Source organism: Anopheles nili, chromosome 3 (genome assembly GCF_943737925.1).
Source record: "Anopheles nili chromosome 3, idAnoNiliSN_F5_01, whole genome shotgun sequence".
NCBI lineage: Eukaryota > Metazoa > Arthropoda > Insecta > Diptera > Culicidae > Anopheles > Anopheles nili.
In genome coordinates, this window is record NC_071292.1 from 18,103,455 (window position 1) to 18,120,759 (window position 17,305).

Consider the following 17,305-nt stretch of genomic DNA (forward strand, 5'->3'; position numbering starts at 1 on the left):
GGATATTAATTACATTTGATGTATTATATTTTTGAGCATGCGTGTCTCAATGCTGTTAGACGATACGCAAATCAGTGTACCAATGAATGTTACCTTTTAATCTTGATGGGCTGCATTGATGATCATTCAAGCAACAAATACTGGAGTAAATAAAATAATACACAAAAAGTATATTAAACTTTTTTTAAAAGAAACGCAGTCGGTAGGATTCGAACCTACGCTCCCAGAGGGAATCTGATTTCTAGTCAGACGCCTTAACCGCTCGGCCACGACTGCATGTTGCACGAGGATTGTAGAGTACTGTTGGGACGCAGACATTTGTCGGCATGCATGAAAATATTTTCTTTTTGCAAAAGCCAAACATCAGCAATTTTGATTCCTATTAATTATGCTTATTGAAATATTGAGATGAAATCATAGTTGGAATCGTTGGAATGCAGTTGCTTAAAACTATTTTTAACGGATTTAACATATAGCTTATTTAAATGGTATCTGACATTTTTCAATTGATGGTTATGTTGTCATTCAGCAAATTTATGTCATAAAAACAACTGTTGTTACTTTCAAAATAAGCGTCTGTACTCAATCACAGGAAAAATTCTATTTAAGTTTAATAAAGATCATCGATTGAAATTTAAAACGAACATGAATGTTAAACAATGTAGATTTTGTTTAGATTTGTTGGATTTAAAAAGCAGAAGCTCGTTCATATGGGAAAAATCTTTCCGGCTGGCGATGGCTCGTGTGTTTCGGTTTGAGGTAATCTAACGTTCATTATAGATATTGTTGGTAATTCATTGATTTAAAATGGGCATTTGTTTTATGCATTTTTTACAGATAAGTTCTGAAACTATGTTTCCAGCGTTTGCATGTTGTAAATGTTCCTCAATGATAATTCGTTTTGATAAATTCTATCAAAATGTAGAGGAGAATCAGAGAAAATTTCTTATTAAGGGTATACTGAAAGAAGCTATCCTTCCAGCTAAAAATGTTCGTTTCCAGGAAGAACCCGTTAGCATTGATGACGACAGCTTCGCCGAGATTTCCAGCGAGAATATTTGCTTTGAACCATTATCAATCTTGGATAATTTATTACGATCTGAAAGCGCAAGTATTGCTCGTAAAACGCTATGCAGTTATGTTACTTGTCTGGATGATGGTCAGGAGGCATATGAATGTATATCGGATATGGATGTTCGTACTTCCGTAGAAAAGCCGCTATATGGAAACGAACTGTGTAATGCTAGTGAACGCGAGGCGAATGAAGAATTAATTACTGAAATCGAAAATGAACCAGAACATACAGTAACAGCTGAAATTACAACGGGTAGTGGGATGCCCCGACAACAGGACGAAATCGAGCATCACAAAAGTGATACTTCAGATAGCGTAAAACAATGTCTGGTGTGCTATAAATTGATTGAAGCTGTTCATTTCGCTCGTCATACTGCAAACCACAAGAAGGTGTTTAAATGCGAAGTGTGCGATAAATTTTTTTCTAGAAAGGATACGCTTCGCGAGCATTTAAATGCCCAGCATATTAAATCTGTTCCAGAAGATCAAAGGCCGCGTTGTACTCAATGCAAAAAAACCTTTGTGACCAAAAAGCAATTCACAGACCATCTGTTAAAACACCGCGTAAAACAATGCCCAATTTGCGGTCAATCGTTTAAGAACGACGCTTTCCGTAAGCACCTTAAAGATCATAGGACTCAAAGTTGTGAAGTGTAAGGCGAGATGTGCGTGGAGTCATCTGCATTCAAGTAAACTAACGATACATAAGAATGCCATGTTTATGATGCACCGTATGATCAAATGCTGCACTGCAATGAACGCGGTAAGTGCGTCGGCAAAGTACAGTTGAATATTCATTTGGAAATACCGCTTGAAACCACTCCTGGTAGATCAGTGTAGCTCCTTCGATAAACATGTTTGTTTCTTCGTAATTAGTAAATAGTTCAAGGTGTATCTACTAATCATAAATTCCGGCATTTTAGGGGGAATGAGATAACAATGGATCTGTTAAATGCATTCGCTTCAAGTGGACGGCTACGAAGCGAAACATCACGAAAATTGAAGCGCCGGTTGACACATCCCGTTTGACGTTTATTTCGTAGTTAATTGAATGTTTGCTTGGAGATTTTGTTGACAAACTTGGTTTTGTGGCAAGCTGTATATATATTCAGCTGTATTAACAGCTATCAAAGAACGTTTCGTTTTAATTGTAAAAACACTAATTCTAGTGCGACGATGAGTACTGACTCTTGCAGATTTTGTTTAAAAACGTTGGATATTCAAGGCAGAGGCACCTTCATATGGGAAAAATCTTTTCGGTTGGCGGTCGCTCGTGTGTTTCGGTTTGAGGTACGTTGAACGTTCTAGACTGGTAAATTTTTCAGCATTTTTAATATTAAATTGTTTTTGGTTTATGCGTTTCTTTCAGATAAAATCTAATAATGATTTACCAGCGTTTGCATGTAACAAATGCTCCTCAATGGTACGTGATTTTGATACATTTAGCGTGCAGGTAGAAGAGAACCAAAAACGATTGTTGGGTGTACATATAGGAGATGCTGTACAAGAATCGTCTATCACAGGCGCTCATGATGAACCGCCATCGACTCTAAATAACTCGTCGCAGCCCGACAGAACTGTCGCTACTGGTACGGCACATGTAGAATGCAAGACTGAAATGGACGAAGTGAAGGTGTCACTTGAATATAATCCCGATTTAGAAAATCGCTGTCCTGAAGCAGAATCACCCCAAGTAAGCGAACAGAATAATGCTAAAGAACGGGAAGAAACAAGTTCATCAATAGTTAAGCAAGAAGAGGATGATGTCGAAACGGATGATGAGTTTCTGCAGAATTTTAAAGCTCGCTGGGACGGAAACAAGTTGCTTCAAAAAGGTGCACTTCATGACGTTGAAGAGCTAAGAGCAAATTTTAAAGAAATTCCCAAAACCAAACATGTTGTACAAAAATATACAACTGCTGCTATGTTCAATGATTTTGCAGCTGATTTAGAAGATGACATGATCGATATTGAAGAGTCAAATCGATTGTTAATCAAAGAAGAAAATGATACCGAATTGCCTGATGATGATATGACTGAATCAAACGAGGACTCGAGCAATACTTCCGACGAACAAACGCTCAATTGCGACCAATGCGATAAAGAATTTGAGAACAGAGCACAGTTTATTAAACATCGCAGGGTGCATCGCAAGAAGCAATGCCCTGTTTGCTTCAAATCGATTTCAGTAAACAATTTCAAAGCACACGTTGCTGCTCATAAAGGGTCTTTCAGTTGTGACGTGTGCGCTAAATCGTTTGCTTCTAAGCATAGTCTTAACGAGCATAAAAATGTCATCCATGGCTTGAAGCAGTCAAACGATCAAAAGCTGCAATGTGATCAATGCGAAAAAGTATGTGCTAGCAAAACACAGCTGACAAACCATTTAAGAATACACAACGTAAAACAATGTCCGGTTTGTTATAAATCGGTACCAATACCGAGCTTCAAGCGTCACGTTGCAGTCCATTCGGGGGCTTTTCTATGCGATGTGTGTAGTAAATCATTTACTAGGAAAAAAACTCTGGACGAGCATAAATTGATCAAGCATGGTAGTACAGTTGTGAACGATGGAAAACTTAAATGTGATCAATGCGACAAGGTGTGTGTTACCAAGGTACAATTAATGAATCATCAAAGAGTACATCAACTAAAAAAGTGTCCAATTTGTTCTAAATCGATACCGGTAAACAATCTTCCAGTACACGTTAAGGCTCACACACCTTGCTTCAGTTGCGATATTTGCGATAAATCATTTACGCGTAAATCCTCTCTTAATGATCACAAAAAGACTCAACACGCTACCAATATTCCGGAGAGTCATAAGCTGCATTGTGATGTATGCGAAAAAGTATGTCTAACAAAAATACAGTTGATGAAGCATCAAAGGTTACATCGAGATAAATAAACGATTCTGTTACATTGCTTCTCTGGACTATTGCTCATACTCGCAGGTCAAGTAATCGTTTTACTTTTAGGTATTAACTAAATTTGTAACGATAAAAACAGGAAAATGAACGAAACAAATGAATTCAATTGTATTAAGTTCCACGAACAGGTTGATTGTAAATAAACGTTTTTAAAGTAAAACAAGTAAATGTGTTTTAATGTAGCATTAGTCATAGCTTCATTCATACTATCTATTAATTCAGTGCTCAAGCGCTGGAACTGTTTAACAGTTTTTAATCCCATCTAAAATATCTGTGTCACATTTGGTTGACCACTGTCTTGTAACTATCCTAAATTCAATTGTTTTTGCTCAAAACAGCGTGTATGCGCGAAGCACATAGCATGTAATTGAACCGTTGAGAAGAATTGGGGTTGTAAGTAAACTAAACTGTGTTCTATCACCAATATAAGCTACTACAAAATTGATAAAGGTAAATGTTTTTGATACATCACATTATATTCCCGCATCACATAGAACCACATGTAGAAATAAAATTTACCCAATTTTAAATTCAAATTGTTTCAAATCTTCCTTAACCTTCTGAAGCGAATACACAACGCGCAAGGCGAAAATCGTAATATAATTTATAACAAAGAGTACCACGTATTCCATGGGCAAATTTTTACTGAAATTTACTAAAATGCAACAGGACAGCATATCCAAAAAGCGTAGTAGTTTTGTGTACTGAATTTTGCTAGTAAAAAGAGACCCCATAAGACGAAAATTATGCATTTGAAATGTTTCAATTGTTGAAACGTTTCACTATGTCATCTATCAGCTAATAGTAAAAACATAGATTCATTTGAACACATGTAGCGTCATTCATTGGTCTGTAAAAGGAAGGAACTTGAGAAATTGAAATGTTTCAAGCGATTCATCGTTTCAACTCAAATGCTCCATCTATTTCGTACTCTTAACTGGCTTGCTCTCTTGTTACTTTGCGCGAAAATTTGTTGGATTTGTTCGTGCTACTCGCGGTACTTTTTTCGCTTTACACGTTGTTTTGTATTTACAATGACTATATGACGTTGTGTTGTATTTACAATGACTCGAAGACGAGGATATGAGTTCTCAATATCGTAACGGTCGTGTTGAAATTTTTTTGACTTGGGTCACATGCACGTTGTCGAGCTTTTAGTATTACCTTTAATTTTTATTTTACTGTATAAAGAAATGGACACTCAGGTTTAAGACACGTGGAATCAATTAAACTAAAATCCTCATAAATAATTTGCTTCCAAGCATGTCAAATGTTTTGAAACATATCGCTTATTTTACATGTGCGGAGCTAACAAATCTAGTGAACTCAAAGGAAAATGAACAGGCTCGCTTCATGACTGAATCGTACCATGTTCACGTGTCGTGTTCTCTTTCACATTTTATCTGCTCATTCTGCTCTCTCATACTCTTCTCGCTATTCATTATATTTATTTCAAGTTCATTTACAGTACATCACGCGTTTTGAGTGCACTCCTTGTGATAAATATTACTTGTTTATGTTATTATTATTATTATTTAATTAGGAATGGCCAGGCCGTATTGAGAAACTTGCTTATGTTGTCCACACATAAATTAAAATGTACCAAACGTGTAGTATGTTGAAAAATTGCATATATTTTATCACACAATCATTATTTAGCTAACCCTTATTTCATCGGTTTTATCACATACAAAGGCAATGTCAGAGTGCCCCCAAACCTACAAATCCACCAAAAATTATGCACGAGCATCGATTACGCGGTCGGTTGCCCTTCCAGGGTGGTATTTGGCAGCAGGGATTTTCCCTGAGTTTCCGGCAGAAAGTACGCGATTACGGGCGTTCCAATTAGGCATATCATCGCCAACCCACCCATCGTACCCGGCAGCCCGATAGTGTCCAGCAGGATCGGAAAAATCTGTAAAGTTGAAGGTGACAATTAGAACCGTAACACGCAGTGATCCTTTCTGTACCCGGGACGTACCTTTAGCAACACGAACGCACAAAACGCCACAATCGTGATGCAGATCGAGCTGCCGACGTTCCTTATCTGCCCATGGGTTGGGAGAGTGCAACCGGTGTCCGGTGTGAGGAAGAAACAGTGCGTGGGGAGAGGCGCACGAAAAAGAGCAAAAAAATATTAGAAAATGCATAAGCAATCGCGCGGGAACGCAAGCGAAGGACAAATGATGCAGGCTGGTGACTCGGCAGGCGTGCATAAATCGTCGTGAGAACGAAAATAATACCCCAATGCAACAGCAAGCAAGCAAGCAAACAACAACAGCAGGAAAAAGACATTCCCGACATCCAGACGATACGTTACAACACCACAACCGAACGGGGCACGAAAATGAAGCACAAGAAATTACTAACAATCATAAAAAAAATCAACAAACAAAAACGCAAAGCAAACACCCTGGTCTGGTGTGAAAGAGAAGAAAAAGCCGAAGAAGAGAAGATGTCGGTGTCGCAGAATGTCGATGAACGATGCGATGCGGTCGGCGGCGAATGCCAATGTCAAGGTTAGGCGCTGTTTAGATAAACCCCCACACACACACACATGGACCTGGGACGATCCACAACATATACACGTGAATGGTGGCGAAGAATGCGCCAAGTCACCGCAGGTTGGTAAGCATTGCGGGCGGAAGAGAAGCTGTTCAGCTGGAAAGATTGATCCGACCTTCGCAGGCAACACCTCGGCCATGACGATGTACGGAACGCTAAGCAGTCCGATTGAGGCGAGCAGGATGCTGAAGGAGAGGCTCACGATGGGTAGCAGCTGTCCGAGGGGGCTGGGTGGGCCAAGGGGTAGCACTAGCTGGACGTAAGCGGCCAGGATGAGGTACCCAAGGGAGACACCGAGACAGGACACGATCAGCAGGATACGGCGACCGATCCGGTCGATGAGGGCCAGTGAGATGAACGTTCCGAGGAGTTGTACCGTGGCCAGGGTGATGGAGGCAAGCGAGGCGGGCAGGACGGGCTGTGAGTGGGTGGGGGTGGGTGGGCTGGCAAGGTCGAAAATGGTGGTAGCGTAGGTGATGAGGACGAGCGATCCGCAGCATTGGTTCAGCAGGACGAGAAACATCGCAAGTGCGAGTCCTCGGCGAGCGGGTTGTGTGGCTGTGTTTTTTTTTTGGGGGTGAGAGAGTTGGTTGAGCGGATGTTGGTATAGTGTAAAATCACGACGTCACAGGAGCAGCAAGGACATCACAGTACATTTGCTTCCCTTGCTAATCGTGATTGATTTCTCCTATAGCATCGTAGTAGGCTGAAAATTGACTTTCCTTTTCCAAAATGGTGGCAAAATCGCTTAACTCATAACCTCAAAACATGCCCAGCTTGTGCTTCAATATCAAACAGAAGTGATAAAGCTATTAAACCTGGAAAACTAAAAATCCGCAGGATAGTAACAAATTTCAAGCGCCCTAACCCTTCCAAAGTGGTCATGCAATTGATCAGCTTCTTGCTCTGATATTACACAATTACTGCCAGTAACGAAACATGCCATTGTCCGGCCATTACATAACCCAACCCCACGGGTGGGTTTTCGCGGCGTAAATGCAAAAAAAAAAGTAAAAGCGCAAGCGATACGGGACAGACGGCTGCGAAGATGCCACGATCCCTTCGTGCTGCACAACACGCTACGCTGTCGAGGAACTCCGATAACTAATCGAGCGGACATTCCGTTTTTATTTTTCATGCGACCACTTTTTCAGGGGTTTTCTCCACCTTTTGCCTCCGCGGTTCCGATAACGCGGCCAGCGCTTCGAAAAACGCATCGTTTCGCAATCGGCTATTGCAGTGGGCGGCACTGCAATCGGTGATGATGCAATTCGGTGCCCTAATCATGGGGTGCTTTTTGTTAGATTCTTTCGGTAGATTGCGCATCTAAACCGATTGCAGCAGTGCGATTAATCGCATGGCGTGGAGGGTTTTCTTTTCTCTTCCTTCGCATTCGCGTTGCTGCTTTCCTTCCAAGCATTTTGGGGCATTTTTCGACATCGAAGAACAAGTCTTCGAGCTCGCTTGGCCCTGGAAAAGGGTCGTACTCATTCTGCGAACTCTTCGGGACGTCCGCTACGGTAAAACCTTCCCATCTTTTTTTTTTTCGCTCGTAACTCGTGCGTTTCGTTATCTTTCAAGGTCAGGTTTGTTGTATTTCCGAGCAAGTGCCCGACCTATCAGTGGCGCCGCAGGTCCCCGCTTTCGAAGGGGTTTCGATAACATGCGCTAAGGGAGGGAAGGGAATGGGGAAGGTGGGGGGGGGGGGTGGGGGCATTCCATTCGTCCCCAATGGCAACATCTCACACCACCCTAATCGACGAAGGTGGGCAATGTTCAATCAATTTTCTACCACTCCCCCCAAAATAGCGCGCCAAGTCTGATTCGATGAAGGTGAAGGTTTCGTTTGGTGTTATTCGCTCGCAAAAAGTGTTCATCCTGCCATGGCAATTTAAATGTTTTTCATCACGATTACATTGATGAAACAAATGCCGCTTTAAATGCACTTTTTTGCCAACAAATGCGTGCTCATTGGAATGCCACGTATACCCCTGATAAAATTGCTTCCTTAATCTTTCAATCAACACATCACGAGCACTTTGCACAGGTTGTTTGTGGAAAAACGATCGCTTCTCGGCTTGAGAAAGTCCTCCATTCCACCGTCTAACGCACATCCGCCGGTAACAGCCCGCAAACAAAAACACCTGCTTATCAGAGCTCGACACGTTCATTTCATTTCATTCAACCGCTCCACGTTGTCCGTGCGTGAGACCGCCTGCGTACTCACCGAAATCCTGCCACGTCAGTCCAGCATCCGGTGCCGTTCGTTCACGCTCGATCACATCCTGCAGCTGCCGGAACTCATCCCGGAAAGGATCCGACTTCGCGAAATGTCCCTGAATGCCGCGATAAAACATAAGCGACCGTTCAGCGCGCTCGTTCCGGAGCGCACGTAGCAAGCAAGGTGGCGTTTCCGGTATCAAGCAGATGGTGAATCCGAAGAAAACCGGCAATGCTAGCGCCACCAGCGGGAATGTGCTGAAGTGCACGAAGGTACCCAGCACAAACGCCAGCACGGTGCCAAGGTTAAGGCAGACGGGTAACAGCGATCCAAGCATGCCACGGATGCGACAATCCGCTATGTCCGCGATGAATAGGGGCACGATGCGCAGGATACCACCACCGGCCGCTCCCGACAGCAGCCGTCCCACACACAGAACCATGACGTCACGGGCGAAGATGATGCACAGCCAGAAACCCTTGAAAACCGGTACGATGGTTACGGTGGCTAATGTTTGAAGGCTTGGATGCCTTACCACATGTGGGACCAAGGTCAACTGAAGGGCAGTGCGTTTACCGAATCGATCGGCGATGAAACCGTACAGCACAACTCCGAATACGGCACCGAGCGAAATGGATGATCCGAGCCAGGATGTCTGTTCGACCGTGATCGGTCCACTGGTGAGATGCGTCCCGTTTGACTGCAGATACTCCAGCGAAGGTGACACCCAACCGAGGGCAAATCCGTGCGACAGCGAGATGATGTTCACTGTGAAAAACGGCACCAACTGAGGCTGATCAGACACATCACTCCAAGGACACGCGCGTTGACCTTACCGACAAAGGATCCTGCGAACTGGTTCCGCACGGAGAGCAATGCGAGTGGGTGCATTGTGGGATAAACACCTGCACCGGTTCGTATCCCGGCGGGTAATGAGCAGTTCGTCCGTCTGCCGTCATCCGGCGCACGTTTTACCTGGGTGGATCTGCCACAAACCGGCAGCACGGATTAGCACTTCCGACAAAGCAAGCACGTCTGAGGGATTTTAGTCGTTATCGGGAGGTGGTGCATCGCAAATAGTGGCACGTGTCGGTGGCCGAGACGGGAAGGATTCGCACGGTAAATAGACCGCGGTCACTACTGGTACATGTGCTCTCGCTTGTGGTGCTAGTGTACTGAAACGCAAGTGAGTTGGTACTAATTTGATTTCAATTATTCCCTTAGCAATATTTTAATCAATCAGATCGCTATTTTTATTCGCCTGCAAGAGTCGCCATATTTTGCTTGTTAATGATCAACCGGTATCACTGGCCGCCAAATTTTCTTTAAAAAATGGCTATTTACGATTCCGTGAGAGAGTGGGAGAAAGAGAGAAGATTGCAGAAAAATAAAGGGTATAAAATGAAATGAAAACTAGCTTGCTGATTGGTTTTATTGTTCCCTTTGCATTTTGTTTTATTTTCCTAGTTTTTTGTTTGGTAAAAAAATAATACCCCCACTCGCCAAGAGCTGAAAAATGTGTGACTAGCTTATAACATAATTTATAACTTATGGGTGGTTTATTACAAATAATGACATTTTCTAAACATTCTGCGGTCCGATGAGATTTTTCCCTTTCGTTTCGGGCACGATCAAAGCGATCATCGCAACACCGGCGAATGAAATGCCTGCGAACAGTCCCAGTGCACCATAAAGCTTGATGACCTCTACCATAATCGGGAAGATCTGTAATATTAAATAAGGTTCTTGGTGAATTTTGATGTACGAGAATTAACCATTGGTTCTGCACCTTCAGGCTGATGAAAGAGAATATCGTGATCGAAACCATGCTCAGCGTGTTTCCAACGTTACATATCTGTGGACGAAAAGCAGAATGGAGGTCCTTATTTAGAAGCGCAAGGATCTAAAGCTAGGTAGACTCCCTTTGTATAGCTTACCTTCGGTGGTAGCAATTCCGGTAGCACGAAGAACGGAATATTGCACAGCCCTATCGAGAAGAGGTAGACCGTCGCCGAAAGGCTCACGATCGGGAACCAGCTGTAGTCCTGGAGCCACTGTTCCGCTCCATTACCGGTGAACCAGTTGAACACGGCAAGCAGAAGCAAACCCAGCCCGGTACCAAAGGTGGACACGATCAACAGCACCTTCCGGCCGGCCAGATCCACGAACACGAAGGACGAAAGCGTTCCGACGATCTGGATCGTGCCCATAATGATGGCGGACGTGTTTGGGTCGAGGGTGGACCCAACGCCAGCAAAGATAGAGGCCGCGTACGTGAGGATCGCGAAGACTCCACAGAACTGATTGATAAACATCAGGAACACACCGATGAACAGGCCCAGCTTCGCTTCACGTGATTCTGAAACGTAGACAATATGATAGCTGAATATGATCGCGATCAAGATCTTCGACCTTCATCGTTGCTTACGGAAGTCCGCTAGCGTGACTCGTGAGCTCTGGCCGGCGTTGTGTTCGATAAACTTTTCCATGTTGTCGAACTCCTGCCGAAAGGCGGACGTTTTCTCGGCCGGTGTTTTGATGCCACGGTAGAACATAAAGCACCGTTCCGCTTCAATTGGTCTGCCCATCTTCAGGCAGGTTTGTGGAGTGTCCGGAATGAAGCACATCAGTATGGTGAAGATCAGGGGTAGCACAAGCATGGATAAGGCAACTGTGCGGTACGACAGAACGTCACCAATGACGTACATGAGAAGGATACCGCCGTTGCTGGTGAGCGCCAGAAAGGAACCGAGAATTCCACGGATTCTACACAAAACAGACGGAGCGGTTGAGAGTGCAGGTTTGCGGTTAGGACTGTTAGGCAGGTCTTACTTCTTATCGGAGATGTCCGCGATGAAGAGAGGGAACACAACGATGATGCCACCACCGGAAAGGCCCGCAAGGAAACGCGCTAGGTATAGCTGCGTGACGGAGGTGGCAAGGCAGGTGATGATCCAGAACGCCTTTGGATGTAAGAATGAAGGATTCCAGTAAGGATACAGTGTAAAGGAAAAGTTGCCAATACGAGAGCTCTTACCGAGTGCGGAACTACGAGGGCTTGTAGCGTTCGTTTGATGCCAACCTTCTCCACCATGAATCCGTACAGGAACGCACCGAAAAGCGCGCCGAGGCAAAGGATCGATCCTATCCATGATCCTTGCTCGATCGTGACCGGTCCCGTATCCAGGATATCCTGATCCGGGTTCATCAGCACCGGCAGGTATGGCGAAACCCACCCAAGGGCCGCCCCATGCGAAAGGTTGATGATGTTCACTGTAACGAGTTGAAGTTGTTATATCCATGTCCTTGTTCCGGGTGACCAGGACACTTCCAGGACACTCACTGACACCGGTGGCAAAGATTTGATTCCTCAGGCCCCTGTTAGAATCCATCGCGCTGATGCTAAAGCTCGCTTCGCTATCCTACCAGGAAGAGACCCAACAGTGTTCCCTCTCGCATCGGAACAGACCACCTAGAACTGGACGCTTTGCGAATGTGTCCGCGACTTGTCGTGCCCTAACACGGCTCTCTAGCCGCAAGCTCAGCAGTGTCACCTCCTCCAGCGGAAAGTCACTGATGGCGTTGTTTGATAAGCATAAATCAATCCGCGTAAAGTGTGGCGAGCATGTGGACGTCACTCCCGAATAGTAAACACTGTCACGCTGGACACCGGTGTTGGTCCGGCTGGTGCTAGTTGCCTAGCCAGGTTTGTCGGGGTTGGGGCAAATTACTTTCAAGCAGTTTTCCGTGGGGAGAACACCTGAATTCTGACCGATACCGGTGTCTGGGGGATTAATCGCTCCCGGATGAGACCGCGATCTGGTTGGGTGGAAGTGATGGTCATTGTCGAGATCATTACCGAGGGCGGTGGTGGTTGGGAGATGATCGAGTGTGAGAACTGCGCCACCATCGCCAGAGATAAGGAAATGTTTAACGCCCATTGTGAAACAATGCATTTGCTGCTGCTGCTGCTGGTTCATTGAGGAGAAACGGAACACAGCACGTGTTTTTGTTCCAGATCGCTTGCAGGTCACAGTTTAAAAAGGGCGTTTTGCATTCTAGCGGAGAAGATAGCGAAAATGGACCATACGTCCAGAGGCAAAAGTTATCAAACGCTTTGTGCAGTTCTCTTGAGCTGGATGTCAAAACATGCCTGCATTCGTTCAATCACAGTAGGCCTTTGTAGGCGAAGGAACGACCCGCAGGATGTGGTTTTTTGGTTTGGTTCTTGTTTTATTGTGAGCTTTCTTCCGTGCGTTACATTACAGAACTTAGCTTAGGTTTTTGAATTTGAATGTTCAGCGCGTGTTTCACCGATCGCAACATTTAACTAGCATTTATTTGTACTTCAGTAGAGTGCCACCCGCGAGTTTCTCTGTTTTACTGTTTCTCCACAGTTTGTACGTTTAAGTTTTTGCCTTTCGTTTCCGGGACGAAGAAAATGATGATCACCACACCGACTGCGCACACGCCCGACGATATCCAGACCGTCCCGTGAATGTAGATCGTCTCCATCAGGATTGGGTAGAGCTTGACGCACACGAACGCAAACATGCACAGTAGGGTGGCACTAATCGTGCTGCCAATGCTTCGGAGCTAAAAGTAAATCAAATAAAGGACATCTGTTATCCACCGATCGCCTGTTGGAGCTTCACTCGTTGGAGTACCTTCGGTGGCATCACTTCTGGGACGATGAAAAAGGGCACATTCGTGATGCCAAGGGCTGCGAGGAAAAGTGTCATCGAAAGCGCCAAAACGGGCAACCATTCGAGACCGTACAGGTTGTAGCCGATGGTTAGCAAATAGGAGTAGGCTCCGAGTACGCCCAACGCCAAACCAACACCCAGTGCCGACAGTAGCAGCAGTATCTTACGTCCAACCCGATCGATGATCGCGAAGGAAGTGAAGTTACCGGAGATGTTGATGACGGCCAGGATGGTCAGGGCCAAGCTCGGATCGATACCAGTTCCGGAGAGTTGGAAAATCGTCCCAGCGTACGTCAGAATGGCGAAAATCCCACTAAACTGGTTGAGTGCCATCACGAACACGCCAATGAAGAGACCTCGCTTCGCTTCCGGTGTTGCTGGAATGAGAAATACTCCTCCTTTAAATGACCATCCTGGGATGTTTTGCCAGTGTGTACGCGGATCTTACTGAAATCCGCCCAGCACAGGGGCGGTTGGGTGCTTTCCGTCTGGATGAAGGTTTTCATCTCTTCAAACTCGGTCGTAAACTCAGCCGTTCGATGCCGCTCATCCGAGATGTTGCGGTAGAACATGAGCGACTGTTCTGCTTCTTGAATGCGACCTTTCCGCAACAGACAGTACGGTGTTTCGGGTAGGAAGCTAACCAGCAATAGATACGCCACCGGAGGAACCAGCATGATCTTCGGGATGGTATCGTACGCTAGGTAGTTCCCACACGAGTAGATAAATATCAGCCCAACATTGATGAAGATGATCGTCAGCGATCCCAACGTGCCGCGGATTCTACAAAAAGGGTTAAAACGATCACATCTAAATCGGGACAGCCCATCTTCGGCGGCTTACCGTTTATCGGCGATGTCCGCGATGAAGAGTGGCACCACACTGACAACACCGCCTCCCGTCAGTCCACTGCAGAAACGCGCCCCGTAGATGTACCACACGTTGTCACCCACGAGGAGGAGCGTCCACAGGACGAGATGTGGCACTGGGAGCAGAAGAAGACTCACTTTCTTCCCAAAACGCGTGTGAATGATAGCAAACAGGACCGTTCCGATGGTGCCACCGATGCAAAGTGTTGCTCCAATCCAGGACGCTTCTTCCACGGTGACAGGACCAGTCGGTAGTGGAGTGTCCGGCGATCGAAGTAGAGGTATAATAGGTGCAGGCCATCCTACCGTCACACCGTAGCTCGCGGTGATGATGTGTACTGTGGAAAGAAGAACAGGTCACGGGCACTTAGACTCTCTCAAAACCATTCGCACGATCACTGACTAAACGGGTGTTGTTCTGCGGGTGTTCTGAGGGTATTACTTCTGAGGATCGCCAACACCTGGTTGAGGGATTCCCGTGCCCAAAGGACTCGGCGTGAGTTCGATTCCTGTTCCATTCTGCTGCACGGAAGCGCATTGTTTACCGCAGTTTCACGCCGAGTATTAGCGAGTTTGACAGTTATCTAACACCGCTGCTAATATTACAACCATCGCAGTTCGCATGCGCGATCGCTAGCTGCAGGTGACGAGATCGGTTGAAATTGCGCGCGCGAACACGGGGCTACAACGAGAAGCTCGAGGGGATCCGTCAACTGTGTGTTTTGACGGTTGAGAGGTTTAGTTTTCCATTCTCCCGTGTGACGTCGCAACGTGATCGTAGTAGGCCGTTCTGCAGGACGTTGGTGAACCTCAACCGAACGGTGGTGACTACGATCGCATAACAACACAAGGAGGAGATTTTAAAATTCATCCCCAAACACCCATTGGATTGGTTTTTCATCTCCATATCGATCGAATGCAAGATATACGATCCACATTCAAATCGTTTGGGAGCATTGAATGTCTACCTATTTGCAAGCGAGCATCCTCTTTCTACGACGACGGCGCCATTTGGATGAATAATGCAGCCAACCTCGCATGCATTTATTCATTCGCTTGTGCCTTTTTAATTCAACCCCTCAACCGGGTGGTTGTTTTTGGAAATTATTCCAACTCCAATTCAGGTCGTCGACGCGTCGAGTCCCAGGAGTCACATATCTTATATTTCACTTTCCAGCACTCGCAAGCCGACGTTCGCTAGCATTCTGGCAGGTTCGTCTCGCGATCACCAGAAGTCACGTTGGGTTCCTGGTAAATACCACACCTTACCTGGGACTCCACAAGCCCGTGGTCTAATGAACAGATCACACACCGGACCAGACCGGTACGGTTCTAAATGGCGGAACGGAGTCGCGCAGAAGTCCGGGCTCGGGAACTAAGAACGGAAAAACGCACGTCCCTGGTGGAGGGAGTGCTTTCTAATGTAAATCATTGTTTGCGATCCTCACCCCCCCCCCTCGCACACCTCAATGCCGGTCCCCGGCAGCCGACGTCATTCGCATGCAAGCTTATCACCGGTGCGCGGTTCCGTCAAGCCGACCGTCATTCCCTGGCGTGTCTATTTGTCCATTTATTATTAAATGTTTGCCAAAGCGAGCAGCCAGAGGTGGACACGCACTAGACACGCACGCAGACATGCGCAGGGTGCTGGCCGTGCCATTCACAACGTCCGTCCCATCTCGCTGCCTCCGAATCCCGGTTTCCTGGCCAGGCGACAAGAGTTCGCACCTAGTGGCTTGGTCTTCGAGAGCTCGCGTTTTGCGTTTCTTTTTCTTTGTTCCCCCCTTTTGTATTTCTCCATCCCCTATTTCCTTCGTTTCGTTATTTCGATTTTTATGTCCCACCACCTGGATGGTTCCGCCAAACTAACACACTAAACGCGCGGAGTTCAACGAACTGATCGTGCAACCCCCACCCACCCCCTGGGGCGGTAGTGGGAGTAACGCGTCATCGTGTCCGCGAATCGAGCGATCCGTACTTACCGGCGGCGATGGCGGCAAACTGCTTCCAGTATCGGCGTGAGAGAAATTCCAAAAACATGCCGGCGATCCTCCACCCACCCGAACGAAGCGGCGGTACCGAACGAAGAAGAAGAAGAACAACAACAACAAAACGGGTGGGAAAAACAGAAGAAGAAGAAGAAGAAGAAGGTAAAAATGGCCCCCACTTGGGAGGAACTTGCGCTCGAGGCACGCACCGTTGCAACACTGAGCCAGCTGGCGGATTTCAGGGGACCTTCAAGGGGTTGCGTTTTCCGGGAGGCTGTTCCGGCGGCTGCCGGGTTTGCGACGAAGGATCCAGAAGGGGCGGGTTTTATCTTTATGGTTTCATCTCGCGAACGCGACCGCGAGCCCGTTGATTTACGGTTTGTCTCAACTCGATTTCGTCCCAAGCGCGCCATCGCAACAGGCACGCGCGATAAGCGAACATTATCCGCGGCTGTGTTTGACAGGCGAAAATGTGCCTCGCCTACTGAGATCAGGCTGTTTGGTGGGTTTTTTGGTGAAATATCCCGAACGCTTCCGGGACAGGAAGTGAGCAAACACTCCGATTCACTTCGCAAACGGGTGCAAGCTGCAGATCGGCTGAAAATCGAGAAGCAATCCCGCGAGAGTACGGAAGTGCAAATATGCAAACATTTTGCCCGCGCTTGCGTTGCGCTTGCTTTATGGCTTTACAATGTCTTCCCGAAGCACGTCCGTACCGGCGTGTGGCGATTTAGCAGTGTTTGTTGCAGAATTACAGGCACGCTTTAGGTGAATGCATTGCAGCTTTCATTTGCTTTGCTAAGGTCCGTGAAGATAAGATGGGATGAATTTAATTTCAACAACTCATTGCACTCGCTCTGCTGGGACATCCTGTTTTCTACCTGTTTGTGATATTCCAAGTGCACGACTGATGTTTAAACGCACTCGTAGACCTATTTAACTTACCCTTATC

At 46.1% G+C, this 17,305-nt stretch overlaps 4 protein-coding genes and 1 non-coding gene across 5 annotated transcripts; 1 reads left to right on the forward strand and 4 right to left on the reverse strand.

The window, feature by feature from the left end:
• Positions 1-194: 194 nt before the first annotated feature.
• On the reverse strand, positions 195-276 carry Trnas-aga (transfer RNA serine (anticodon AGA)). The gene has a single exon. It is a non-coding gene; the product is annotated as a tRNA-Ser (tRNA).
• A 2,758-nt stretch (positions 277-3,034) lies between these two features.
• LOC128723817 (zinc finger protein 808-like) lies at positions 3,035-4,037 on the forward strand. The gene is made up of 2 exons (XM_053817583.1): positions 3,035-3,925; positions 4,029-4,037. The coding sequence occupies exons 1-2, from the start codon at positions 3,035-3,037 to the stop codon at positions 4,035-4,037; spliced, it is 900 nt and encodes a 299-aa protein (XP_053673558.1).
• A 1,666-nt stretch (positions 4,038-5,703) lies between these two features.
• LOC128723818 (facilitated trehalose transporter Tret1-like) lies at positions 5,704-9,681 on the reverse strand. The gene is made up of 5 exons (XM_053817584.1): positions 9,627-9,681; positions 8,797-9,558; positions 6,685-7,127; positions 5,986-6,051; positions 5,704-5,919 (listed from the first exon to the last, which is right to left on the reverse strand). The coding sequence occupies exons 1-5, from the start codon at positions 9,679-9,681 to the stop codon at positions 5,758-5,760; spliced, it is 1,488 nt and encodes a 495-aa protein (XP_053673559.1). The 3' UTR covers positions 5,704-5,757.
• A 669-nt stretch (positions 9,682-10,350) lies between these two features.
• On the reverse strand, positions 10,351-12,700 carry LOC128723819 (facilitated trehalose transporter Tret1-like). The gene is made up of 8 exons (XM_053817585.1): positions 12,563-12,700; positions 12,260-12,488; positions 11,828-12,063; positions 11,623-11,753; positions 11,219-11,556; positions 10,728-11,149; positions 10,580-10,645; positions 10,351-10,515 (listed from the first exon to the last, which is right to left on the reverse strand). Exons 1-8 carry the CDS (start codon positions 12,698-12,700, stop codon positions 10,372-10,374), a joined length of 1,704 nt encoding a protein of 567 aa, XP_053673560.1. The 3' UTR covers positions 10,351-10,371.
• A 336-nt stretch (positions 12,701-13,036) lies between these two features.
• LOC128727046 (facilitated trehalose transporter Tret1-like) lies at positions 13,037-16,580 on the reverse strand. Its single transcript, XM_053820907.1, has 5 exons — positions 16,348-16,580; positions 14,340-14,703; positions 13,945-14,279; positions 13,458-13,873; positions 13,037-13,386 (listed from the first exon to the last, which is right to left on the reverse strand). Exons 1-5 carry the CDS (start codon positions 16,403-16,405, stop codon positions 13,171-13,173), a joined length of 1,389 nt encoding a protein of 462 aa, XP_053676882.1. The 5' UTR covers positions 16,406-16,580; the 3' UTR covers positions 13,037-13,170.
• Between the last annotated feature and the right edge of the window lie 725 nt (positions 16,581-17,305).